Consider the following 26,512-nt stretch of genomic DNA (forward strand, 5'->3'; position numbering starts at 1 on the left):
AAAAAAAAAAAAGTACAGGTTAACTGTTCAAGATTATGCTTAATGTATTTTATTTAGGAAAAAACCCACCCCAGCAAGAAAAAATACTGTAAAGATGAGTTTGGTCCTTTGTTTTCTATAAAAGTTTTGTTGGCACTCTATTATTGAAAATTTTTGAATGAAGTCAGTTGGGCAGTTTTAAAGCTGCTTTAAGTTTACTTGGGGTTTTCATCCCGGGCATAATTGTTACAGCTCTGCTGGGCAGAGGCCACTTGTCCTGCTGATGCTCTTCCAGCAGTCATCACACAGAAAAGGAGACCTTTTGCACGGGGGCATAAAAGGCGTTTTTATTTATTTTAGATTTTGCAGCTTGTACTACTTTGTGCTCTATAATGCTTTTTCGTTAAAATGGAAATATAAATCTTCAACTTGTGTTTTCAAGATTTGACGTTAACCTGTGTGAGAAGTGTGATGTGCAGTGTTAACAGAGGAGGAGGCTCTTTCGAGGTCTGGTGGTCATTTGGGGAGTTACCATCATACCTGGTGGTGAGACCAGCACTGCAGTTGTATTTCATCTCTGCCTGCTCGGTGAGGGTGTCGCGGAGGCATCGGGCATTCCGCGTGGGTATTCAGCTGGGTTACGAGCCGCAGAGAAGGCAGTGACTTGTGTGAAGTCAGTCAGGGAGCTCCGGGTGCGGCCTGCCTGCGTTTGCATCCTGGGCTGGTGTTGTCTGCCTTCTGGCCTGCGCACTAGGCGGCCCTCGCAGCAGCAGCAGCCCCTCCAGGCTGCAGTTCTGGGCGGGAGGGGGGTGGGAGCAGGGACAGCAGGCCTCAGGACCAAAGCTGCAGACTCTTGAGCGGTTTCTAGCCTCTCTCTGTTTTTTTAGTTTTCCTAATTCTGTCTGGGAGTTTGAATATATGGATTTTATGCTAATTTCTTCTTTTTCTTTTTCCGTTCAGATTAAGGAAAACCTATATCCTGCTTCTTTCTGTAAGCAGCATCTAGTTGTGCAGGAGATCAGTCATGCAGCCGCCGCCGCAGGCAGCCCCATCAGGCATGGTTGGGCCACCTCCAGCTGGGACTCCTCAGACCATGTTCTGGTCCAACAGACCGTACAGGAGACAGGCAAATAATAACGCACCCGGAACTCCGATCACCTGCCCGCTGCAGCCCGTGACGGATCCGTTTGCTTTTAGTAGACAGGCGCTACAAAGTACATCGCTGGGCAGTTCGTCCAAAAGCAGCCCACCCCTTCCGCAAGGCCCGGCCCCACCAGCGTTCCTTCAGCACCCTGGTCTGCCTGCGGCTCACACGAATGCCGGGGATACCCCCCAAGGACCGATGTCGCAGCCCAGAGCAGATGGCAGTCTGTTTCCCAGCGTGCTGACCCCTTTGGCACCATCGGATCCCGAGGGGAACAGGAGTGCCGCGGTGGCTCCCAGCTCAGAACCTGAAGCTCAGACTCTGCCACATCCTCAGTACGTTCCAGGAGTGGGTGCGGACAGTCCTCATGGGGGCCGTCCACACATGAACACGCTTGGGCCCGATAGGCCCTTGAGTAGGCAGAGCCCACACGACAGTGCCACGGCATCAGCACCATCCCCGTTCTTCCCTCAGCCTCGTCAGCAAATGCCAGGGCACTGGGGACCAGGGCAGGGAGGCGCACAACCCTCAGGTCAACATTATTGGCCCCGCCCAGAAGGACCTGTACAGAGCGCGCTGCCCCACGCCTCCAGCGTTTCTCACTTCCCTGCTCCGTCTACCCTGCATCATGGTCCCAGCCACGAGCAGCTCAACCCGCTGGTGTCTTTGCCAGGACCCTTAGCCAGTGATGGAAGCAACGAGGCGGCCTGCCTGCAAAGTGGAAACCGTTCAGCAAATAACTTTGATCCTGAAAATGTGTTCAGGCAAAATTCTAAAGCTGGGAATACTCGGGCAAGCCAGGAGCTCAGGCCAAATCCAGGAGTGAACAAAGAGCAGTTGCCGGACCTTGCTCTCAGTAATCCCCTCACTCAGGGTAATAGCCCAGAAAGCCATTTGCACTGCCCCCCAGGGGCCGGGACCAGTCAAGCCTTGTCAGAAGCAGACTCCGGGGCGCTCTCCATGTTTTTCCAAGGAGGGGAGACAGAAAATGAGGAGAACCTCTCATCCGAAAACCCCGGCTCTGCTGGTCGGTCTGACTTCGGTGGCTTCTCCCCCAGCCCCGCACTTGGTCACCCTCCTGCACACGTGGGAGCCGGCGGCATCTACCAGGCCTTTCCCAGAGGTTCTAACAGCGAGGCCACGCAGCAGGGAGGACACCCGCAACCTTACTTTTATCAGACCGCAGGCGCCCCGCCTGACCACCCCACCGCGGCAAGTGCTCCCGCGACCACGTGGGGTGGCGCACCCGGCGCAGGGGTGCACGCGGCCAGCAGCTCGCAGTCTGAGAACATGGAAGACCTTGAATTCATTCAGAATCAGGAAGTTCTGCCAAGTGAGCCTCAGAGTTTGGACCTTTCCTCCCCCAGCGATCAGGTCAGATATGGGCCCCTGCCTGGGCCAGCCGTTCCCAGGCTCGGCGTTGTGGGCCACTCTGGGGGTGGGGGCCCAAATCTCGAGGCCCCAGATTCAGCACCGCACCCCGTGCGGTCTGACAGTGTGTCATCCGGTTACAGCGGCAAGAGCCACAGGAATCTCCCAAGTGTAGCCAGGCCCCAAGATGTAGGCACTTTCATTCAGCAAGAAGTTGGAAAACCTGAAGATGAGTCTCCAGGGAGTTTTTTTAAGCAAATTGATTCTTCTCCTGTGGGAGGAGAGACAGACGAGACCACTGTGAACCAGAGTCCCCATGGCAGCCTGTCCCAGCCCTCAACCCCAAGCCCGCCAAAACCCACTGGAATTTTTCAGACAAGTGCAAATAGTTCTTTTGAACCAGTGAAATCCCACTTAGTCGGAGTCAAACCCATCGAGGCCGATCGCGCCAACATGGTGGGTGAGGTGAGAGGGGCCATTGCCCACCAGAAGCAGCGCAGACCCGCTGCTGCCCCGCCTGACGCCTCCCCCGGCAACCTGGAGCAGCCCCCGGACAACATGGAGACCCTGTTCGCGCTCCAGGCCTGTCCTCCCCCCTTTTCCGTATCTGCGGAGCCGGGGCACGGGCTTGTGCACACCGGGGGACCACCCCTGGAAATTCTGCCCCTGGCAGCCGAGAAAAGGCCTTTGGCCAGAGCCCAGGGGGTTGTGAAGTGTGAGAGCCCAGTGACGACGTTGTGGGCGCAGAACGAGTTGCCAGATTTTGGAGGCAACGTCCTTCTAGCTCCAGCTGCTCCTGCGCTGCACGTGCCTGTGAAACCGCAGCCATCGGAAGTGATTCAGCCTCCGGATGAGGGCGTGTCCGCTCCGCAGTCCCGGCAGCCGGGCTCCAGCCTTCTGCAGAGTGGGGACAGCACTGGTGCTTCTGAGAACCTCGAGAACCCTCCCAAGATGGGAGAAGAGGAGGCCCTCCCGTCCCAGGCAAGTTCTGGCTATGCCAGTCTCTTATCCTCGCCACCCACTGAATCTTTGCAGAACCCACCAGTCTTGATTGCCCAGCCCGATCGAAGCTATAATTTGGCTCAGCCCATTAATTTTTCTGTGTCCTTACCGAGTCCTAATGAGAAGAATCAGCCCCGGAGAGATGCTTTGGTCGGGGATAAACCCTCAGCAAGCAGCTGGGCTCTGGGGAGGGACTCTGGAGACAGCGCCCCTGTGTCTGGGAGCACAGCCGGCCCTCTCACCCGCTCGCCTTTGCCCAACAATTTTGCGCACAGTGGTTTTCCTCAAGTTCCTGGTACTTCAGAAATAGTTTCTAATCAACCTGCTGCTTTGCTGGTTCAGCCACCACCTCATCCAGTTCCAAAGGACCTGGTTTCAGAAAGCCAAAATACTGACAACGCAGAGAACGGCCTTCCCGAGTTGGTTAGTGGCCCTGCTGGAAGCACAGGCGTGACGTTGGTGCCGCCTGCGAACGCTGCCGCGGCACCCGCTGGTCATAAGGCAGATCGCTCCAGTCATCGGGAAGAAACTTCTGGAGCCCTAGACTTCACACTCAGTAGGACTTTGGAAAGTCCTCTAAGAATGTATAGCCCACCCCGTGCTGATGGCTCCGCGTGTCAGCACGCCGCCAGCAGTCATCCGAGGCCGCCTGGGCCCGGGCCGCGTAACTCAGACCATTTCTATCAACAGGTGATGAAAGATACTCAGGACCAGCGTGGCCTCGAGAGAGCCCAGCAGGAGCCAGCACCGCCTCCCCCACGAGGGCCCAAACCGACATGTTCGGAACCTTCAGACCCGGGAAGTCCACCTGTGCAGGGACAGCCCCCAAACTCGGTCCCACCACCCCCAAGTCCAGCTCCGGCTGACACAGGTCAGCCGCTGCCACCCCGGCCGCCTCGGTCTTCCAGCGCCTCAGTCGCGTCCGCCAGCTCGAGTCAGGCAGCCGTGCGGTCAGACCAGCACTGGCTGCAGCCGCCGCCTCCAGATTTGGCGTCTTACTACTATTACAGACCACTGTACGATGGCTACCAGTCCCATTACCCCTCACCGTACCCGCTGGAGCCTGGCGCGGCCCCCCTCTATTACCAGGTACGATCAAGCTCTCGCACTTGAACCCTGCGACCAGTGGTTCCTTTCTTTCGAGTTGTGGGCCGTGGTGGGCTTCTGTTGCTCGGTTCGGAAGTAACCCATAGTGCCACCTCCGTGCCGAGTGCCGGCTCCAGGCACCGTGGTGGGGGACAAGCGTGCCTCTCACAGATGCCCAACACGGCCCGTCTCTTGGGAGTTTACCCTGCACGGCTGTGTATTGCGTCGTAAGGGGTACCTGATTATTTATTTCACACGGTATCCTCCAACTCCCATGGCTGAGAAGCCGTCTGTCTCCTGTCCCAGCGGCGGCTTCTCTGTGGAGAAGCTTCGGGAAACCGGGATAGCCCCTGCGAGCCTCAGCGTGGTTTTGGCGTGAAATACCTACCTGGCGAGTCACAGGGACATGTAGTCTTTGAGGTCCCTCCTTGAGAATAAAAACATTTAGAGGTAAATGTTAGGTCTGGAATGTCATCCTAGTGAAACAGCCAAGGGGGATGAAATGCCATAGACTCTGAGGCGTGCGGTGGCCCCAGCAGCGGGGTGGGGGCGGCCGCCGTGCTGTGCGGAAGCCTCAGCCTTCACGGTGGCATGTCCTGGCACGTGATCCTTGCTGCGGTCGGGTTCTGCCCGGCCTGTGTCACTCTGAGGTGCGTGCTTTGAGCACACACATTGGATCGCTGTCTGTATCTCATCACGTCTAGTCCCAGCGCAGCATCACCCGAGGTTAGCCGAGTTCAAAGGAGTGTGGCCTAGAGGTTTGGAAAGCACGGTCCTCCTGGGCAGGGGCGGGTGGCCATCCTGGGCTCTCGTAGTCAGAGGTGGATGGGGTTGGGCCAGGAGGCAGCCCCCAGTGACAGGAGGCGGGTCTCCTTTGTGGGCTTTGAGCATCTTTGGGAACGTATGAAGAGCACACAGCTAACCACCGAGAGCAGCAGATCCTAAATTCTGGAAGGAGCCCGTAGGACTCCTGTTGCCACACATGGAAATTGACTTGCAGTGCGCCCAGAGCCCGGGGGGCTGGCAGAGTGTGAGGGGGCCAGCGTACCTGCTTTGGGTCCTTTGTGCAGCAGCTGCGTGTGCGTCCCGGGAGCTCCAGCCAGAGCCCGGCGTCACCTCTGGGAGCCCGCTTCCTGGTGCCCTCCGGCCTTGTCGCCGCAGCCTGCAGCAATGGTCAGGAATAAGTCCGTTTTATGTGATTCCTCCTCTTTTGCCGGGGGATGGCAGAGAGTCAGGCTCGTAGACCAGAGGGCTGGTTCCATCTCCTGCCGGGATCGCTTCATTCCCGCCCCCGGTCTTCGCACGGCCGCCCCTTAGAGACAGAGCCGTGGCCATTCATCGGTCCATAATGGGGCTGAAAGCCTCAGGAGAGGAAAACGTGATCCTCTCTGGAAGGCTTCCTGGAGCTCGGGGACACACTGAGGTGGAACCCTGGGGAGTTTGCTTACCTAAGATGGCATCTGAAACAGCACAAACTTGGGGGGTCCCAGCACCTCCACATTCGAGACCTCGGGGACCAGAAGCCCACTGGGGCCCTCTAGAGTCTCCGCGGCTCTGTAGGGGCTTCCCACTGACACACTGGCCATCTGCTGAGCAGGCCCAGGGCGGTCCCTTCGAGGAGGATCCTGCCGCCCACCGGCGGCCGCAGATTTCCGACTGTAGGCTTTCTGTTGAAGCCGCACATTCAGTGCTCCTCCTGGAGGGCCATCCCCGGTGCCATTTAGAGCTGGTGCCAGTGGCTTGATGCATCATCTGTTTACTGGTCTCTGATGTTACGCACATCCTTCTTCCAGCAGGATGTCTACGGCCTGTATGAGCCCAGGTACAGGTCCTACGACAGCACGGCGTCTGCCTATGCTGAGAACTACCGCTACTCCGAGCCTGAGCGACCCAGCTCCCGAGCAAGTCACTGCTCAGACCGGCCGCCTGCCAGGTGATGGGCCCCTGTGGCCCTGGCTGTGGGAGTAACGCGGTGCCCTGGGAAAGACGGCGCTCGTGAAGAGTTGTATCGGCGTGTTTCTTCTGTGTGTAATCGGCACGGGCAGAGCGCACGGGCACTTTGGAATGGGACAAAGCCCTCCCCTGCAGCCATGCTGTGCGGTCAGCCAGCGCTGGGGCGGGCAGACCCTCGGCGGGGTCCTCTCGGGGCCAGCTGCTCACCCCACTGCCGAGGCACGCACGGCTCTGGCGTTCGGCTGCCGGGGTGTTCCGGGCCCTTAGACCGTGGCAGCTTTGCCCTCGCACTGAGCCTCTGCCGTGCCACTAACCACAGATGTGCTTGATTCTTTGGTCAGGACGCCTGCCCACGTCCCTTTCCCAGCCCTGCCCCTGTGCCGGAGGCCCCCGCATACCTCTGTCCTGCTCTCTCTTGCTGACCAGGCACATCTCGGCTGTGGGATTATAGATGAGGGGTTCTTTCTTTCTTTCTTTTCTTAAGGTCTGTTTATTTGAGAGAGAGCAAGAGTGCAGAGGGAAGGGCAGGGGGAGGGAGAATCTCAAGCAGATTTCCTGCTGAGCGTGGAGTCGACGCAGGGCTTGACCTCACGACCCTGAGATCGTGACCTGGGCTGAGATCAAGAGTCGGATGCTTAACCAGCCGAGCCTCCCAGGGGCCCCTGGATGAGGGATTTTGAAAGATCCCTGACTCAGCCAAGCAGGACCTCAGCAGGTCCTGGGGCTCCCACTCAGAGCCGCCGGTAGAGCCACAAGGGGCATCAGGCCTGTTCCCAGTGTGGTGTTGCTGCCTGCCTTCCAGAGCCTTCCCCCATACTCGCCCATTGTCAGGTTAGCGGGGTATGAGTCCGGGGTAGTTTTACTACCAGAGTATGTGGTTTCTTGAACTTGTAATAGAGGAGGTCTGATCTCTGATGGAGACCTCATGTGTGCACTGCCTTTCAAAATTTTGGGGTCCTGTTGCTGGTCCTTGGGGTCCTTGATAGCTTGTCTGCAGATGAGGTTCTGTCTCCGTGAGCCTTTGCCTTTTGAGCTGCCCTCTCCGTGCAACACTGACCTGCACGTGGCCCAGCCTTCTAGGAACTTATGTAAGAAAGTTCCCGAGGGGTTAGCTCTTGGATAAGCACCTGGAAGGAGAGGTTTGAGGTTAAGTATTGCGACTCAGGGAAAGCCGCGGGCAAGTGATTCCTAGAACCCTGTAGGAATGGAGGAGGGCACGGCCAGGGCACGTCTCGCCATCCCGGTTCCTGTCTGCTTGCCCACCTGCAGGTTAACATGGAACCTCATTCTGAGACTCCGAAGGTGGCCCCGTGCCCTTGAAAGTCACCCAACCAGAGGCTGGGCCAGGTTGCACAGGAGTGGTCCCGTCCCATCTCACAGTGTCTCTGTCCTCCTGTTGTCTTCACCGCTCTCCTGCGCCGGCTCCGTAGAGCGGCCTGTCCTTCCTGCCCTGCTTTGGTTGGCGGATGTGTGTGCGTGTGCATGTGCGCTCGTGCCTGGCGTGAGCACGTCCTTGCACGAACGTGTCTTTCATTTTTGTGGCTGTCTTTGCTGGTGGATGAATGGGCTTGGTTGGTGAGGGCAGCGAGGAGGTGGTGTGCTCTTGGTTCTGCCCTGTGTCCGGTCATTATTCTGAGCCCACCACTGGTGCCCTTGGGGGCCCCCACTCTGCAGATGGGTGGAGTGGAAGGTTCTCCAAAGCCCTGGGAAGGGGCCTTGTTCCTACAGCTGAGCCATGGGAGCGGGTGCTCCTCCCGGGCCCCTGGCCTCAGCTCAGTGAGACATTCCTGAAGAGCCGTGAGAAAAGTCACATTTTAAATATCAAGTATTGTCTAAAACTTGTTATTAATAAACAGAAATGCTAGTAAGTGTTCCTGAGAGTCCGACTACCCCGGAGGGCAGCTCAGCCGGCTCAGCATCCAGCTCTTGATTTCGGCTCAGGTCTTGATTTCAGGGTTGTGAGATCGAGCCCCCCATAGGGCTCTGGGCTGGGTGTGGAGTCTGCTTGGGATTTTGTGCCCCCCTCTGCCCCTCCCCCGTCCTCCCAGTCACCTCGAGCATGTGCTCTCTCATTCTGTTGGAGGGAACAAAAAGGAATCACTCTGGAAGGTCTGACAGCTGACATCACTACGTTCTGCTTTCTGTGCGCTGAGTCAGACTAGTAGCTTGGTCTGTGAGGCCGGCCTCCATCAGGCGCCTTTTCGGCCTCACAGCAGTCACTTTTAAGAGGCCCACGCCAGGGGCTAAGCCAGCCACAGCCCCGCACCTGGACGCATAGCATCATGCGTCCAGAGGATGCGACACGTGGTCTGTGTGCGTGGGTTTGACGGCTCAGGGCGTTTTGCTCCCGCTGAGCGCGATTCCGGAGACCTGAGAACGGGTTTGAGCCTTGGCCTGCAGGGCACAGTGCTGAGGGCACAGTGCTGAGCACACAGAGGGCGGCCGGCTTGTGGATGCCGTGTGGCACTTAAATAGGTACTCCAGAGAGGGGTTTTAAAAATTCTGTGTATTTGTCAGAGAGAGGGCACAAGCCAGGGGAGCAGCAGCCAGAAGGGGAAGCAGCCTCTGTGCCGAGCAGGGAGCCCGATGCAGGACTCGATCCCAGGACCCTGGGATCATGACCTGAGCCGAAGGCAGAGGCTTCACCGACCGAGTCACGCAGGCGCCCCAAGAGAAGAATTTTAATGAACCGTCTGGGAGGGGGTCCCGGCCTCTCCCCTTGACTGTTTCGGATTTCCGGCACATGTTTTTGTGGGTGCCGACGCCGCGGCAGTCGAGTGCGTGGCCCGACGTCCCAGCGTCGTCTCAGAAGTGAGTAGGCGGGTTGCTTTAATGGTGTTGTGTGCTTTCAGGCAAGGGTACCCCGAAGGTTACTACGACTCCAAAAGCGGATGGAGCAGCCAGAGTGACCACTATGCAGACTACTACTCTGGCCAGTACGAGTATGCAGGTGCGTGCGGGCTTCTCCGCGGCCCCCGTGGGCGCGGCCCGGTGCTTGGCTGTGCTCTGCGATCGCTTCTCAGGAGACTGTTCCGCTTGTTAGTTCTCGTGTGTTTTTAATCCAGGAGCCAAAAGTAGTTGAAAGTAAGCTGTGTCTGGAAATACTTATGTCGCTGTTTTTCATTAGGAAATGATGATTCGATTCTAGCATTAATGTCTCTGTCACGTTACTCGTTTCCTTTGACTTTCTACCAAAGCGTGGTGATGAGTAGTTCCAGAGCAGCCTTGTCTTTACGTGGTTACTTAAACCGATTAAAATAAATAAAGTGGGACACCAGCTTCTGGGTCGCACTGGCCGTGTCTGGCATGCTAGTGGCCACCTGTGGCCAGGGGCCTCCTACTTGTGTGGTGCAGACGTCAGATGTCCCCGCTGCACCAGGTGCTGCCTGCTGGTCTTGGCGTGTTCCCTCTGGGCCTCGCGTGCCCATCAGCGGCCCTGCCTCTCCCTACTGTGTGGTGCCGGGAAGGGTCCAGGGCCCACAGCCTCTTGGGTGTCCCGGCACGGCCACCCCGTCTGCTGCTTCCCACAGGCCTCTTTCCCTCCTGTGTTTGTACCGTTGGAAACTTAAAGTCCACTCACACCTGCCGAAAGTGGCACATCTAGTTTATAATGTTAACATGTTTTTGTTTTATTTTTTCGATTGTTTAGTTTTGGAATAGTTCCTAAAACTTCCTAGGCCACGTTCGAAGACACGTAAGGGAAATTTGTAGTCATGGGATTAAGTGTTAAAAGTCGTGACTACAAATAAAATTTAACAGAGATGTCTTCTAGCTGGTTTTTAATCGTGTGTGGAGAGAACACCCAGTGGCCAGCAGGTGTCACGCGTATAGGCGGGACACCACCCGGGTCTCACAGTTAATGGTCTCCAAGGTCATGCTGATTTTGGGGAGGAAAGTTGGGTTCCTCTAAGAGCCTGGAGGCATTCTTCAGTCCTGGGGTGGTATGGTTTCTCTGGCTCGGCTTTCTGAGGACTGTCTTCTCTCTCCTGTTGTCATAAACCATGAATCCCCTGCTTACAGACCCAGGTCGCTGGGACCGGTACCACTATGGTTCCAGATTCAGGGATCCCCGCACCTGTGACCGGAGGTATTGGTATGATGCTGGATACGATGCGTACAGGAAAGAGAACTATGCTTACGGCGACAGGTTGGTACAGCGCACTTGATGAGAAGGGCTGCTCGTACTCAGAGCTTTGCTCCTGCGTCTCTGCCCTCGTGTCTGTCGGTTACCCGAGTTGCCGTTGTGTTTGGGATCCTGGTGAGCAGCTGACACTGGGGTCCCTGTCTGAAAGAGAACCAGACCCTGCTGACGGTTCCCACCTGGGCTGTTGGAGGGGAACTGGCCTGAGCACAGGCGCTGGAAGTCGGCTCCTCCTCTTCTTGGGTCTGGGAGAGGCGCGGCTGCACGCAGCACGAACTTGAAGGAGGTTTCTCCAGATCTGAAGGCAGGGATCTGAACTTGGGCTTGAGATGTGGCCGCTCTCCCGAGGGTAGGGCCTGACTGGTCTTTTAAGGGTCACGATCCCCACGGGGGGTGACGACGTGGTGCTTGCTGTTGGGTGGCAAAGGGCTGTCGTCCTGGCATCACCTACCCACTGTTCTCTTTCCTCGCCTCTATCCCTGGTTCCAGCAGGTCCGAGAGGTACGATGACCCCTGGAGGTACGACCCTCGCTTCACGGGCAGTTTTGACGACGACCCCGAGCCCCACAGGGATCCTTACGGGGAAGAGGCGGACAGGCACAGCGTGCACAGCGAGCGCTCAGCCCAGAGTCTGCACAGTAGCTTCAGCTCCCACTCACGTCAGGTGGGGGCCTCTCCCCGTCCCTTCACACGTGACCTCATGCCTGAGCCCCGTGTTCCCAGGAGTTGATTTTTCCTGTTTGCCTTGTGTTTTCCCAGAGTCAGATTTACAGAAATCACAGTGTGGCTGCCGCTCCCTATGAGGCCCTGCCTCCTCCCGGCTCCTTGCCTGGTGGTTATGCCTACGGCGCCTACGGTAGTAATTTTGGCAGTGGCCAGGGCTTCCCGGAGTACGGCTTCGCTGCCGAAGTGGGCTGGCCCACCACGGAGCAAGGTGTGTGTGTGCGCGCGCGGCACCCTGTGCTCGCACAGGTGCAGAGGGAGGTCGAGTCACACTGCCAGGGTAGCCTCGCAAGCCTAGGGTAATGGAGGGAATGGATTTCAGCTCGTGGGAATTGCCAATGGCGTGGCCTGGTCTTCTGTGCAGAATAAGGACTGCTGTGAGTCCCAGAGCTTGTCACAGCGGCCGAGAGCTGCCCAGCCTGTCCATAGTAGCCATGTCAGTGTGGCTCTGAGGACAGGCTCCCTGCCAGCCTCTTGGGTGCGGCTGCATTGTTTCCCGGTGCTGGCCGCTTGAGTAAGTAGTTTGTGTGGGAAACTCCTAATTCCCGTGCAAAGCTCCTGTGCACGGACTTGTCACCTGTGCCACGTTCTCAGCCCCTCTTGGAACGATCCATCAGACACTTTTCCTGGGAGCCATTGATGCAGTGGTGTGTGTCAGCTCCTGTGCAAATCTCTGTGCTTCAGGCATCAGCCGTCGTCGTCCTTGTGCCCCGTGCTCGTCGCTGCCAGGGGCCGGCCTCTGAAGGAGGAGCTGGGGGCACGGAAGCTCTGGTGGGGCCTCCGGCAGCCGGATGCTGCTTCCGAGTAGTCTGTGCTCGACTCAAGGGGCTGTTTTATAGGAGTTTTATTTCCAGAAGAGAATAGTTCTCGTTTTTAACAGTTGAAACATTTTCTGACACACACCTGAGTGCTCCTTTTTTTTTTTTTTAAGATTTTATTTACTCTTCTGACAGAGATCACAAGTAGGCAGAGTGGCAGGCAGAGAGAGGGGGAAGCAGGCTCCCCGCTGAGCAGAGAGCCCCATGTGGGGCTCAATCCCACAACCCTGGGATCACGACCTGAGCCGAAGGCAGAGGCTTTAACCCACTGAGCCACCCAGGCGCCCCCTAAGTGCTCCTTTTTGATGGGATGTTTCATAATTATCGCCTTGCGGTTGAAAGGCAGGTTGTCATCAGTCCGACCTGGGGTGCCAGCCGTATGGGCACTTGGAAAAGCTGTACTGTCGAATTGGTCCAAAAGCAGTAAAAAGTGACAAGCTGATTGTTTCTCACCTTATTTAAACGTAGCTCCGTCGAGACCAACTTCTCCGGAGAAGTTCTCAGTGCCTCATGTCTGTGCCAGGTTTGGGCCTGGGGGTCAGCTCATCAAAGTGATCCCAAATCTGCCCTCGGAAGGACAGCCTGCACTGGTTGAAATTCACAGCATGGAGGTAATTACGTGAGTGGAAACTGCGTCACGGGACTGTGCTCTGAGGAAGTGACCTTGGAAGATGCTCTTTTCCCCCGAGTCTTTGGTTCATGGTGGTTGTGTTGTGCTGGGCCGTTGCTGCTGTTAGAGGGCGGGACGCTGAGCACCTGGCGGGTGTCACCTTCGACTTAGTTCCACTGCAGATTTGTTTTGTCTTTATTCGTGTCTCTGGCTTGGCAGGGAGGACCCTGCTTGTGTTCATCTCGTGGCTTTTGGTCATGGGTAGAGGAGCTTTGTGATCTGGTGGCAGGTGGGGTGGGGGGCCCTGTTCCGCGGCCCTGGCAGGCCTCTTCTGAGCACACGTGAGGGCCCTGCCCCCGTTGGAGGGGAGACCTGGTTCTAAGTGCTTCAGAGAGAGTTTGAAAATCACGGTGGGGCAGCAGACAGGCCCGCACCTTCAGGGGGCGGGCAGGGACGGCACCGGGAACTTAGCCAGAGCAGCTGGCGGGCACGGGCGGGCGTCGCTGTGCGCCTGCCTGCCGCGAGCTGCTCTCTCTCTGCACCCTTCCACCCGCCTCAGACCTTGCTGCAGCACACGCCGGAGCAGGAGGAGCTGCGCTCGTTCCCGGGCCCGCTCGGCAAGTACGTTCCCGCCGAAGCGTCCTTGGCGTCCGCGCGGAGGTGGCTGCTGCGCGGGGCCTGCCTCGCAGACGCGGGTGTCGCTGCTCACGGAGCGTGTGTCCTTCTTGCAGGGATGACACCCATAAAGCGGATGTTATTAATTTCGCACAGAGCAAAGCTACAAACTGTTTGCAGAACCAGAGTTTAATTGACAAAGAGTCTGCGAGTCTCCTTTGGAATTTCATTGTTCTCTTGTGCAGACAGAACGGGGTACGTTTCCGTCGGTGACTCGCTCGGGGAGACTGTCCTCGTGGTGCTTTGGGGAAGTGGAATTCCAGGGCGTGGGGTTTGGGGTGAAGGGAGGTTCGGGTCCGCCTCTGTCCGGTCATCTGCGGTCTGTCCCTCCCGCTCCTGGCTGCTCCCCGGGACGTGGAGTTGAGGGGAGGGTGCTCACCTGAGGAGTCCTGTTCGGGGCCTCACCTGACCTGGACCAGCCCCCACCCCCACCCCCTGCCACAGGAAGTTCTGTGTGGAGTGAAGCGCTTTGATCTTCTTCTGCCCCTGTGGCCCCTGCAGACCGTGGTGGGAACAGACCTCGCCGAGCTTTTGTTACGAGACCACAAAACCGTGTGGCTTCCCGGGAAGTCACCCAACGAGGCCAACCTGATTGATTTTACTAATGAGGCTGTGGAGCAGGTAGAGGAGGAGGAGTCCGGGGAGGCCCAGCTCTCGTTCCTCACCGACAACCAGGCTGCTGGCAGCAATACCCTCGAGAAGGAGACGGAGAGGTTCCGGGAGCTGTTGCTGTACGGCCGCAAGAAAGTGAGTGGCCACGAGCCCCTGGGGTCCCCAGGTGGGCCCTGGCGTGCGCGGTCCTGCTCTCGGGAGCATTGGCACCTTGACTGCGACCCAGGGCTAGTGTCTGTGGAGTCCGGTGTGTCCGCTCCTGCAGCAGAGCCGTCTTCCTAGGGTTGCCAGGGTCAGAGACTCGCCTGTGCTCAGGTGCGCCCCTGCTGTGTACACGTCTCAGACAGACTCATGCGCGGACTGAAGTCAAACCGTTCTCGCACGGTTAGGCATGCCCTCGCTGTCACCTCAGCGGTGCAGGTGCCGGGGGGGTGCCCCGCAGTGGACCAGCGCCAAGCCCTGGCCACGGAGGGAAGCTCCCCAAGATCGTGCAGCCTGGAGCGAGGGCCGTGCCTGTGCTCTGGCGGCTGGGGTCTTGTGGGCCCAGAGTTCTTGGTACTTTGATCTCGTGATGGCAGCTGGAAAGCTCATATTTGGTAAATAAACCGTTTTCATGTGGGCGTTTTACAACGGATCGGAGCTGTGGGATCTGTCAGCTTTGCTCAACGTTTCCGTCTGCTGTGAGCCGTCCATCTCTGTGAAGACGCTGTCCTCTGAGTGCTACCCTAGATGATTCTGGACGCGGGGCGGCCGTGTTAGTAAAGGCTCCATCCGTGTGGAGGTGGTCATCGTAGAGGGCACAGTCGGAGGCAGCAGGACTGCTGCTCGCCTGTCCTTGTTCCTCATCCGGGTGCTTGCTCCGGACGCTGCTCACGGGCAGCCGACCCAGCAGCACGGGCCTTCGCAGACTCGGGGCCACAGCGACTTTCCAGCTCGGGCAGATTGGGAAAAGCGGGCTGCTGCTTCGTGTCTGAACCAGGCGCGTGTGTTGGCGGGCCTGTGACTCACGCACTCCTTCAGTGTGCTCCGGTCCCTTGCCCCCGCCGCCCGCCATGCCTGATGACCCCCGGGTGTGGCTTCTGCTTGCGCATGTCACTGAAGGTCTGGGGACTTGGATAACCACTGACATGCTTTGCAGGACGCTTTAGAGTCTGCGATGAAAAACGCCTTATGGGGTCATGCTCTGCTGCTTGCAAGTAAGATGGACAGCCGGACACACGCCCGCGTTATGACCAGGTAGAGAATCTTGCTGTGTAGACTATTTCTGGGCACGTCCTGCTGGCCTAGTCGTGCTGCCTGGTCAGCTCTTGGAAGCACCATGACCTGCAGGGCTTGTCTTGGAAAGCTGGGGCGTGTCCCCTGCACCGGGCTGCTGTCACACTGGCGTGGGCATGCTGAACCCTATTCCCTGCGGTTGTACTGCTGAGGGCCTTGTAAACGTTTTTTACCACAGAGTTTTCTACGCTCTGTGAAACCACCATGAATTCTTTAGTCTTTCTCAATTCATTGGTTGAAATGCTGGGCTTTTTGTACACTGTGCCTGGGTCAGGCCCCCGACAGTCATCAAAAGACCAAAATGAAACCGGCCTTGTTTCTGTTTGTCATTTAAACAGAGTCAACTGGGGCGCCTGGGTGGCTCAGTGGGTTAAGCTTCTGCCCTCGGCTCAGGTCATGATCTCCTGGTCCTGGGATCGAGCCCCACATCGGGCTCTCTGCTCCGTGGGGAGCCTGCTTCCTCCTCTTTCTCTGCCTGCCTCTCTGCCTACTTGTGATCTCTGTCAAATAAATAAATAAAATCTTAAAAAAAGAAAAGTTTAATAAGAAACAGGGCCAACTTAGCTTTTTCCCTCCTCATGTTTGCCTAGGTTCGCCAACAGTCTTCCAATCAATGACCCTTTGCAGACAGTGTACCAGCTGATGTCAGGGCGGATGCCTGCTGCGTCCACGGTCAGTGAACAGGGGCTCCCCAGGGTCCCTGTGGCCTGGCTTCCAGGCTCACTCTCATGAGAGCTGGCCTCCTGGGCCACAAGGCCTGCGCTTTCTCTTGTCCCGGCTCCGCGCTGTACTCTTGGATCTCACCTGTGACGAGATGAAAGTGGCGCTCCCTTCTGAGGATAAGGGTTTGTTTGTTTGGCTTTTTTCCCCGACCTCAGTGTTGTGGAGACGAGAAGTGGGGTGATTGGAGGCCGCATCTTGCTATGGTTTTGTCCAATCTGAGCAGCAATGTGGATGTGGAGTCCAGGGCGATGGCCACCATGGGCGACACTCTGGGTAGGTCAGGCGTGGGCGTGGAGGTCGGGGAGCCCGACACGCTCGGGCGTGAGAGCCACTGTGGAGGGCCACGGGGTTTTGCCACTCGTGTGGCCTTTCTGGTGGTTGCTGGCCATGTGTTGAGGTTTTTGGGAGAACTCAGCTCCTGAGCCCTAGCCTGCTGTATGTCTTCTCAGCTTCCAAAGGTCTCCTAGATGCTGCGCACTTCTGCTACCTCATGGCCCAGGTCGAATTGGGGGTTTACACAAAGAAAACCACAAAACTTGTCTTAATTGGAGCGAACCACAGGTGAGGACCGTCGAGGTGTCTGTTTTCCTTTAGAAAGGAAGCATTCCTCCGAGAGCTGACCCAGAAGCAGCGCACTCGCCTGGCAGCGGCAGCCTCCCGTCTTGGTGGCGTGCTGTTGGTCACATGGTGTGATGTGCTTCTGGGGCCTTGTCAGGACACTGAGATTCTTTCTTTTTTCAACAGTTTGCCGTTTTTAAAGTTTGCAACCAGTGAAGCTATCCAGAGGACAGAAGCCTATGAGTACGCGCGGTCTCTCGGGGCGCACCGCTGCTCCTTCCCCAGCTTCCAGGTGAGCGGCAGCCACGCCGGCCACGGCTTGAACGAGTGGCCGGTCAGTGCCAGCGAATGTGTGTTTGTCGAGGGCTTTTGAGCTCTTGCCCAAAATGATAGTTTTTGGAAATCCTGGGGAGTCCTTTGATCTGTACCTCTTGAGAAGTAAGTCTTATCGCATTGAGGATTTTCTTAGCATTTAAAACGTTTCCTGAGCGTTTGGTTTCCAGTGCTTCCTCTGCACGGTTTACAGCGTCGTGGGGTGGGTGTTCTGTGACCAGCAGGTGTGTGGGTGTAAACTGTCGCGTGGGGTTTGTGGGGACGGCTATCCGGCCATGCTAGCTGCTGGCTGGCCAGGGCATGTGGTGACGAGCCCTGCGCCACAAGCCTACAAAGTGTGCTAAAGAGGAAGAGGGAGTTTCTGAGAAGCTTAGTTGCCACTCTCATGAGAAGTCCTCTGGGGAGGGTCTCCGTGCTGCTGGGTGGCCGTGGGGCACACGTGAGGCACATGGGGCTGTTGGGTGACACGGGGGCTGGGAGGTGTGTCAGGACAACCGTGCTACACTCCCTGGTCCCAGGTGTTCAAGTTCATCTACACCTGCCGCCTGGCTGAAATGGGGCTGGCCACGCAGGCCTTCCACTACTGCGAGGTGATCGCCAAGAGCGTCCTGCTGCAGCCGCACAAGCACTCACCCGTGCTCATCAGCCAGCTGGTTCAGGTACGGGTTCTCGGACGCCCCGGCGGCGGCCGATCCCTGCGCTCGGGCACTGAGGGGTGACCGTGTAGATGCTGGGGACTTCTTGAGCAGCTTGAGAAATTCAGGCGTCCTTGGGCAGGGAGTGGGTGTTTTGAACTTTTCGGGGACCTCAGCCCGCGACTGAAGCTGGGCCGTAGCTTCGAGGGGAGAAGGACGGCATGTCCAGGACGTCTCGCTCCGTAAAACAGACGCCGTGCGTGCGGCCTGCGGGAGCGGGGGAGGCGTGCGTGGGACAAGGCTGGTCGGCGGCCGGTGCACGCGGCCAGTGCACCCTCCCCCCCAGGACCTTCGTTCTGGGAAACGCGCGTCCGTGACAGCTGAGAGAGTGTGTTACTGTGGGGAGTTCTCGGCGTCCGCGGAGGGACACAGAACCGTCAGCTCGTCCCATTCCCACAGCCTCGGCAGCTGTTCCTCAGGCCCCGCGTTCGCCACACCCCTGCCCCGCACCCTCCCCGCCCTGTCCCCGCACCCCCCAAGGCCCGTCAGTGTGCGCATCCCGGGTTAGTCAGCGTTTTGATCCCTGAAGCCGTCTGTGGCATCGGGGACGGGCGGCAGCCGCCGGGCTGGCCAGAGCCAGTCCGGGTCCCGCACTCCCTTCCGGCGACTCGGTAGTGCGAGCGACGTGTCGGGCCGGGTCACCACCACACGCTTCAGACACCTTAGGTGGCGGGAACGCTCCAACCGGACCTTGAAGATGCCTTTTGTTCCGGGTGGTGGTGGATTTTGAAAACATGGTCCCTTGTCACGCCAGGTAGTAACAGGGCCCTTTCCTCCCCGTGTGTGTCCAGATCGCGTCCCAGCTGCGGCTCTTCGACCCGCAGCTCCGAGAGCAGCCCGAGCAGGAGGCCTTCGTGGAGCCGGCCTGGTTGGTGCAGCTGCAGCGCGTGGACAGGCAGCTCAAGGTGCGCGGGTGCTTCCGGTCTCGGGCCAGGAGTCGGACACGCTGCGACCATAGTGGTTCACACGCCCGTCGTTTTCACGCCGCGCATGTGAGGGGCAGAGCGTACGCTCGAGGGGTGTGCGTGTTGGTCAGCGCGCTCCCGGGAGAGGGAGGGCCCTCCTGAAGCGTGGCCCAGCGAGGGTCCGGCTGTTGGGAACGCCTGCCCTGTCTCTCCCTTAGGAGGGTGCCACGGTGTGGAGTCGGGACAGGACCTTCCCCCAACGCTGTCCGAGCACCCCGAGCTCTGAGGCGGGCCCGTGTGATGGGCCGGCACTCGGCCCGCCGGGGGGCCCGGGTGCCAGCAATCCGCTGCTGGCGCCGCCTGTGCCCAGTGCTGAGCACCTCGGCCAGGGGGTGCGGCTGCTGCCTTCAGGTGAGCCCCGCGCTGCTGGAGAAGCCGCGGGCCTCCCCACCCTCCCCTCGCCGCCGCTGTTTCTGCAAGTGGAACGCTGCCCTCCTGCCCGAGGAGAGCAGAGGCGACGCGTCTTCCCTTCCCCCTCCCCTCTTCCCTTCCCCCTCCCCACGCTTGCTCCCTCCATGGGCCTGTTGCATCTCATGGCCTTAAGCAGCCGTAAGAGCGGGCGGGGGCCTGCGGAGCTCTGGAGGGGAAGGAGGGGAGTGGGGAGGGCTCCGTGAACTCCGAACTCTCTTTTTTAGGCCCCTGCTCCCGGGTTGTGCTGGGGCCTTGCTGGGAGTCAGGGCCCAGGCCCCACGTGACATTTGATGATGTCTTCCCCTTGTCCCTAAGAAACGTACGTTTTGCTTTTCCCCCAATGACTCATGACCTGGCATCGTCAGCACTCTTGCTGTGATGACTGGTTCTCTTACCCTGTAATGAGAGAACATGGCCCTGGGAGAGGACGTGTGACAAAGTGTTGAATGACCGCCTGTTTGCTTCCCCGAGTGCCCAGAGTCCGCGCCAGTACCTCAGGCTTCTATTCCCCGCTCTCTTGGTGCAGCTCCGCCGACGCTCCCCGACAGCCAGCCAGCCCTCCCCGCCAGGGTGCCGTTGTTCCCGGTGCCCCCAGCCACGGGCCCCCTTGAGCTGGGGCCCGGCTGTGGACCCCCGGCGGCTGCCTTTGGCTTTCCAGAGCCCTCTGGGCGTGAGCCTGCGGCTCTGTACACGGGGCCTGGCCTGTCCCCTTGCGCACCGTCTCTGCAGGAAAGTGAGCACGCGCCCCAGGAGACCGGGAGCCAGGACCCAGGTAGGCCTGCTGGAGCACCAGCCCGAGAGCAGAGCTGGGGGGGTTTGGTGTCGAAGGAGGCGGTTGGTGGAAGAGCCTTCAGTCGTCTGAACTTGACACAGGTTTTGTTCATTAGCATGTGCTGAGGCTGGAGGGCTCACGGATGTCAGTGCTGCCTTCCTCCGGGACTCAGCTGCGTGTTGGTGTGCGGGCGTGAGCAGATGTCGGGGGGGGGGGGCCGCGGGCGGGACCCATGAGGCTTCTCATGCCTGCTGTGGGCCTGCCTGTCTCTGTGCCCTCGAACAAGGTGCCGTGTGCACCCCGCTTTCCGAAAGAACCGTTTCCGAGAACCTTTCCGGCCTCGGACTCTGAGCCCCGCGGTGGGAGGCCCTCGGCCAGGGAGAAGCTGTGCCGTGTCGCGTGTACGTCATGTCAGCTCCTGTCCTGTGTCGGTGACACGGAGCCTACAGTGGCCCTCTCTTCTGTTGACAGGGGCGATGCTACCGGAGGCACTGGGTAGGAGCTCACTTCTGGAGCTGAGAGAAGAGGGTTTCGGTGGAAAATTTACTAACCTGGTACTGGCCTACTTTTTTCCCCCAAGCTCTTTGTTTTACTTAAGTTGCGTTGATTAGGAGCCCAGCCTTGCTGTTCTCCAGTTGTAACGGGAGAACCAGGAAGAGCGCGCAGCTGTGGCTCGTTGCTCCTCGGCCGGAGAGCCCTTGCTGCTCGCAGGGTCGCCGGGAAGGCCCGACGAGCTCGACCGCTTAGTGGCGCACGGACAGCCCCTCTCTGGAGGCTGCATTGCTGATGATGAGTTTTCCAAAATGGAGAGGCCTCCCCGGTCCTACACCCCTCTCTGCAGTAGGATCCCTGACACCTCACTGTCCGTCTTGAGATCCTTGCCACGTGTCTCGGCTGCTCTGGCCGCAGCGGGGAGGGACACGTGCTTTTCTGCGCGGTGTGTCCCGCAGCTGCATCTCCACACGCCGGGGCCTCCGTGGGCACGCCGCCACAGGCGCTTGCCGTAGGCCAGACTTCCACTGGGCGTTCTTCCGTGAAAATATTCTCACGTAAAGCGAGAGTTTATGGGAGACGGGGTCTTCGCTCAGCTATAAGTATTCTGAAAAAAACAAGTCTTTGTTTTAACATGCTCCTCCCCGTCTGCAGCCAGCGTCCCCTCGACACACACACTCAAACCCCTTTTTCCAGCCCAGTAGTGCCCAGTGCACCCCAACACAGTTGCTTGGGGGAGCAGGCGGGAGGCAGTGGCTGCTGTCCCTTCCCCTCCCCCGCTCTGCTCTCATCGCTCAGGGGTTTTCAAGGCCCCCAGGGAGGTGCCTTGGGTGAGCCTGCTCCCGCGTTGCCTTGGAACAGGACTCCGAGGTGCCCCCGGCGGGGGAGGGTGCCAGCTCCAGTGCTCTGCAGCCGCCGCCGTCTGCTCCAGAAGTGAAGAGACCCGCACCGGCAAACAGGAAAGACTCCAGGGAGCCCAAGAAGGTGAGACATGGCCTGGCTCCAGCAGGGCGGGGGCCTGGGGTCCAGGGAGGAGGCGAGGCATAGCTCCCACAGACCGCTTTCCCCTACACTGTCAGCGGGCCAAGGCGTTCCCAGTGTCCTCAGCACCCACTGAAGCGTGCAAAGCTTCCTGAGTGCCCATGTGTCCGCGTCCCTCTATGACCACTGGCCGGAGCAGAGTTGGAACGGGACCAGGAGGCCCCGTGGGTCCCCATGGCCTGTCAGAACCCACCCCAGACGGTGGCCTCTTCAGACTTTGGGACTTGTCCCATAACTTCTGTAAAGGAGGTTAATCTTTCAAAATCATCGGGTCATGGTATCTGTTATATGCAGCTGCTAAAATTTTATATTTCCTCTTTCTTGGTAATAGACATTGCCTTTTTTTTTTTTTTTAAGATTTTATTTACCTGACAGATCACAAGTAGGCAGAAGGGGGGGGGGGGGGGGAGAAGGCTCCCCGCCGAGCAGAGAGCCTGATGCAGGGCTCGATCCCAGGACCCTGAGACCATGACCTGCTGAAGGCAGAGGCTTAACCCACTGAGCCACCCAGGCGTCCGGGCCTTTTTTTTAGATGGGTGAGGACATAAGAGCCACACGCACGCTCTTTGTCTCTTGTTGGCGAAACCACTCCTTCCTCTCAGGGCGTGCCTAGGGCCCGGGATAGCTGTGTGTCCAGTGTGGGGTGCTACCAGGCTCTTTTCCTGGACAGTTGTACGCAGTGACCTTCCCCCAGCAGAGCCAGAGAGGCCCAGTCATTCCTTGTCACCAGCCCGGCTGGTGACATTACTCGTCCCCACGCACACAGGGTGGTCGGGCTGCCCCACGGCAGCCTCTCGGCAGGGGTTGTGGTGCCTCCTGGAGCTTTCGCTTCGCTCCCCTGACACACGGGGCTGCCGAGCACCTTTCTCACGCGCCTATCACCGCCCGTGTGTTTTCCTGCGTGGTGCTGGCTTGTCTTCTCCCACTTGAGCGTCTTGGCCCCAAGTCCTCTGTGACATGTGCGTCACCGGTGCCGTCCCCCAGCCTGCAGACTGTCTCTACTCTCTTCACGTGGGTTGACGCGGTACTGGTTCTTGATTTCCATACCGTTTAGCAAATCGAAGTTTAGTTAACTGTTAGCGTTCTTTTTTTTAAGCTCGTGTTTATTTATTAGAGCGGTGAGCGCACAAGCTAGGGGAGGGGCAGAGGGCGCGGGAGCAACCGGCTCCCCACCAAGCAGAGCGCCTGACATGGGCCGCATCCCGGACCCCACCCCGGCTGGGGTCGTGACCAAACCCGACACCAGAGTTGGGCGCTCGAGAGACTAAGCCGCCCAGGTCCCCCTTGACGCCTAGCATCACAAGGGGGACACAGATCAGATTCCGAGCATGCGTGAGCCTGAGCTAGAAGAGGACGCTGACCCGTCGTGAGCGCGGCGGGTCTGTGAGCACACACCCGCTGCCTCCTTGTCTGTGTTTCCCCTGAGGCACGGCCTGCCGGCATGGAAGTGAGTGTCCCTGACACGTGTGTTCTCCCAGCATAAGGCCGCGGGGCGGGGGACTGTCCGTGGGACCCACAAGGGCATGGCCGGTCTGCTTGCTGCTGCTCAGTCTGGGAGGATGCCAGAGCCTGCCGCTCATTGGCATTTAGACAGGAAAAGCTCCAAAAGGCACGTATTCAGATGTTAACCATTTTAACTGTTTTTAAGGGCACGGTTCTGTGGCGTTAGCTGCCCCTGCTGCCCGTCTCCGGGACTTGTGTTCTCAGACTGGACCTCGGCCCCAGTGCACACCATGCCCCTCCCACATCTGTGCGTGGGGCTCCTCTGGGGCCTCCTGGGAGCCAGTCCTCAGGGCCTTTCGGTGCTGGGCTCAACTCACACGGCACCGTGTCCTCAAGGCGGTTCTGATGGTTTTCATGTTTAGAGTGGCGAGTCCTGGTTCTCCCGCTGGCTGCCCGGGAAAAGGAGGACAGAAGCTTACCTGCCGGACGACAAGAACAAATCGGTAAGCACTGTGCAGTGCGGCCCCGAGGGGCGTGCGCATGCCCATGCGTGGGGGTCGCCTGTGCACGTGGGGTCCGGTTGCCCAGGCCCAGAGGCCGCAGGCGCGGTTTCCGCTCGGCTCTGTCTCCTGACGTTACTTTTCACGATCACGGCAGATCGTCTGGGATGAAAAGAAGAACCGGTGGGTGGATGTAAACGAGCCAGAGGAGGAGGTACGTTTGGGTTCCCCGCTCTGCTTGCCTGGGCCCCGCTCGGCGTGCTGTCCCAGCAGCTCTGGGTCCACAGGCAGGGCTCTGAGCCGGCTTTCCCCTCCACAGAGGAAGGCTCCGCCGCCCCCACCCATCTCGCTCCCCAAGGCTCCGCTTGCTGCGCCCCCTGGTCCTGGAGGGCCCCCGAGGGCCTCTGTGAATATGTTCTCTAGGAAAGCAGGTAACCAAGTCGAGCCAGAGATTAGAGTTGGTTTGAGAACTTGCTTGTTCTGCAGACACGCCGGAGCTTAAGGGCTGGAAGTACAGGGCAGATGGCAGTCTGTCTGTCTGCAAGGGGGGGGTCCTAGTTTTCCTCCAGCGAGTCTGCAGGGGGCCCCCCCACCATCTCTAGAGCGCGAGAGCCCTGCTCCGCAGCTGCCGAGCTGCTAGCGAGCAGCGCGGCTCTGGTAGCCTCGATGTACAGAATGGGCACCTCCCCCGGGTTAGCAGCCGGGCTGTGCCACATGGAGAGCTGCGTCCCCGTCTGCTCTTCCCGCTCGGGGAAGGGGGACCCGGGGGGAACAGGATGCTCTGGGGTGCTGACCCAAATCTGCCGCTTCTCCCGGCATAGCTGGAGCCAGAGCACGCTACGTGGACGTGTTGAACCCCGGGGGGCCCCAGCGGAGCGAACCGGCGCTGGCTCCTGCGGAGTTTTTCGCCCCCCTGGCCCCGCTCCCGATTCCTGCACACGTGTTCGGACCGAATCCAGGTGGGCAGTGTGGGACCTTCTGACCTCTGATCCCTTTCCTGAACTCCTCTGGCTTTAATCTCCCGTAAGAATAGTGACCCGGCCGATGTGCAGAGAGCTGGGGCTCATCTGCTCGCTCATGGACCCCCTTCCCTGTCCCCCACGAGCGGGACTGTGGGAAACGACAGGCCGGCGGCGTTTTGAACAGAATGACAGCTTCCGGCGCTGTCCCCTTCACAGATGCAGAGGAAGTCCCACCTGCAGCGGGGGCCGGCAGGGAAGGGCAGGCGCCTGCGGGCAGTCCGGCCAACGCAGAGCCGGCCTCGGAGCCCCAGGTGAGCAGGGCTGCAGGCCGGGCAGGAGGACGGGGAGGGTTTGCCCCACACCCTGCCCGGGAAATTGGCCCGACCTTTGTGTCAGGCCCATTGTGCACCCGGGGACCAAGTCCGTGTGTGTAGGAAGTGTCTTTGCCCCAAACAGACTCCCTCTAGAGATGGGGAGTGTGACCGTGTGCACGAGGCCTCGTGGTTGTCTCGCTGAAATTGTAGTCGGGAAGGTGGTTTTTAATTTTGGGAACTGGGGTGTGACATCACGGAGAATCGGGTGTCTGAGGGGGACAGTGGATTGTGAGCCTGGGTCCCCAGTTAACGAGCTGCTTGACACGTAAGGGGTCGCGTAATGCTTCAGAGTCTGTTTCCTGCTCCGAGTTGGGATGACCAGGCCGGGCTGGGCCCGGGATCCGCGTTCCTTGGAGATGGGTAGCGGAGCGGCAGGCCCTGCATCTGCTCAGACCGGCGCCTTCCGTGGAGCCCAGCGCCTCGGGCGGGCGGGGGTCCCGTGTGGTTCCGCCAGCGGGACGGCTGCACGTCGTCTTCCTCCCGCAGGCGTTCAGCTCTGCCGCTTCGCTTGCTGGCCCCGAGCTCCCACCCGCCGGCGAGGACGGCTCCCGTGGAGGAGAGGTAAGGCCCTCCCGCCGAAAGGACCTGCCCAGAAGCCCGGCCGGCACGTCGCTCGCGTGCAGTGTGCACGCGGCTGCTTCCTTCAAAAGCGAGTCTTGACGAGTCAGAAGAGACAGTTGAGCAGCTTCTTAAAACCGCCCGGTGTCACGTTTGCACAACAGGTGGTCCCACTCGTCTGTGCAGAATCGCCCGGGGTCCCCACCTGGAGCAGGGCTGGAGTGCACCTGCCCCCGGCTCTGCTCAGCATGGCCGGGCCGCCGAGGGCCCCCAGCTGGGGGTGTTTTCTTTCTAAAAGCTGCTCCCGAAGGCAGGCCTTGTAAGCGAACTCTGGCTCCTCTCCATCTGACTGTCCCGGTTCTGAGGGCATCCTGCAGCTCTCAGGGGTTACACGGACTGCTCGGAGCGGCAGCGTGCATGCTGATTTTCTATTTGTGTGTGTTTTGTGTGTGTTCCTGTAGCTTTCACGCTGTAGTTCACTGAGTTCATTGTCACGTGAAGTAAGCCAGCATTTTTATCAGGTACCTGTGCCTGGCGGTTCTCACTGGACACGCGTTGAACTGGGTCGCCTTTGTGTCCCCTCTGAGCGCACTGTGCTGGCTGGCCACTGTGCCGTGTCACTAACGCGACCCGCTGCCTCCCCACCCGCCACACACCGGAGGATGTAGTGTTCCTTTCTCCCCAGGTCCTCGGGGGGTCGGGAGCCGTCCTGATGCACTGACGGGCACGTAGACCCCGATGTGCCTAGTGAATGAGTGCGGTCTGTTAAGTGTTCTTTCCAGATTGGTTTTTCCACGTGGCCAGCCTCTGGCGTGGCCTCACCGTGTGTGAGTGGGTTTCTGAAGTCCACGGGGCAGGAGGGACTTCCGTTCTCTGACCAAGTGTGAGACGGCGTCTTGTAGGCCAGGCGGGGCGTGGCAGGAAGCTGTCCTCTGGCCAGTCTGGGCGGGAGATAAAGGAATGCGTCATCTTTCGTGTGTATCGTGGGACAGAGCTTCCGTTGGCTCAGTAGAAGGCTTCGTGTGACCTTTTTCTTTGCGCACTAAAGCACTGGCTTTCGTAGCTGGGCACCGAGGTCTGAAGTCCTCAGAAGCGTCTGCTAACTGCCCCATGTCAGCACGAACGGGACATCTTGGCGCCGCGCACTCCTTGTCCCTGCATGTTCTGGTTTCGAGGCATTTCTCTCTGCATGCTGCTTTATGTGTCACCATTTTCCCGTGGACCTTGGCGTAATTACGTCCAGGGCTGCGACAAGTGTCTCCACCTGCGTCCGTGGCTCCCTTAGAAGCACTGGGA

At 59.1% G+C, this 26,512-nt stretch overlaps 2 protein-coding genes across 8 annotated transcripts in view; both read left to right on the forward strand.

The window, feature by feature from the left end:
* The window catches only part of SEC16A (SEC16 homolog A, endoplasmic reticulum export factor), a 24,464-nt gene extending 3,837 nt beyond the window's left edge, over positions 1-20,627 (forward strand). For 2 of the 7 annotated variants that reach the window (XM_032866190.1, XM_032866189.1), the window contains exons 2-21: positions 940-4,585; positions 6,376-6,515; positions 9,388-9,485; positions 10,556-10,682; positions 11,166-11,340; positions 11,436-11,610; positions 12,686-12,828; positions 13,387-13,448; positions 13,559-13,697; positions 14,004-14,249; positions 15,253-15,350; positions 15,980-16,061; positions 16,268-16,385; positions 16,562-16,673; positions 16,857-16,962; positions 17,522-17,662; positions 18,490-18,603; positions 18,822-19,014; positions 19,601-19,846; positions 20,318-20,627. In XM_032866190.1, coding sequence (XP_032722081.1) covers positions 1,004-4,585; positions 6,376-6,515; positions 9,388-9,485; positions 10,556-10,682; positions 11,166-11,340; positions 11,436-11,610; positions 12,686-12,828; positions 13,387-13,448; positions 13,559-13,697; positions 14,004-14,249; positions 15,253-15,350; positions 15,980-16,061; positions 16,268-16,385; positions 16,562-16,673; positions 16,857-16,962; positions 17,522-17,662; positions 18,490-18,603; positions 18,822-19,014; positions 19,601-19,846; positions 20,318-20,457 — 6,237 coding nt within the window. In that variant the 5' untranslated portion in view covers positions 940-1,003 and the 3' untranslated portion in view covers positions 20,458-20,627. The remainder of the gene's footprint in view (positions 1-939; positions 4,586-6,375; positions 6,516-9,387; positions 9,486-10,555; positions 10,683-11,165; positions 11,341-11,435; positions 11,611-12,685; positions 12,829-13,386; positions 13,449-13,558; positions 13,698-14,003; positions 14,250-15,252; positions 15,351-15,979; positions 16,062-16,267; positions 16,386-16,561; positions 16,674-16,856; positions 16,963-17,521; positions 17,663-18,489; positions 18,604-18,821; positions 19,015-19,600; positions 19,847-20,317) is intronic. The other 5 variants (XM_032866194.1, XM_032866195.1, XM_032866192.1 and 2 more) reach the window with 5 other exon arrangements.
* Positions 20,628-20,649: 22 nt separating this feature from the next.
* LOC116872885 (protein transport protein Sec16A-like) lies at positions 20,650-26,077 on the forward strand. Its single transcript, XM_032866400.1, has 10 exons — positions 20,650-20,686; positions 20,797-20,849; positions 21,200-21,322; positions 23,245-23,325; positions 23,480-23,536; positions 23,642-23,753; positions 24,144-24,281; positions 24,501-24,595; positions 25,145-25,219; positions 25,678-26,077. The coding sequence occupies exons 1-10, from the start codon at positions 20,650-20,652 to the stop codon at positions 25,882-25,884; spliced, it is 978 nt and encodes a 325-aa protein (XP_032722291.1). The 3' UTR covers positions 25,885-26,077.
* Positions 26,078-26,512: the final 435 nt, after the last annotated feature.

This window comes from Lontra canadensis, unplaced genomic scaffold (assembly GCF_010015895.1).
Source record: "Lontra canadensis isolate GAN:19392208 unplaced genomic scaffold, GSC_riverotter_1.0 scaffold30, whole genome shotgun sequence".
NCBI classification, from domain to species: domain Eukaryota; kingdom Metazoa; phylum Chordata; class Mammalia; order Carnivora; family Mustelidae; genus Lontra; species Lontra canadensis.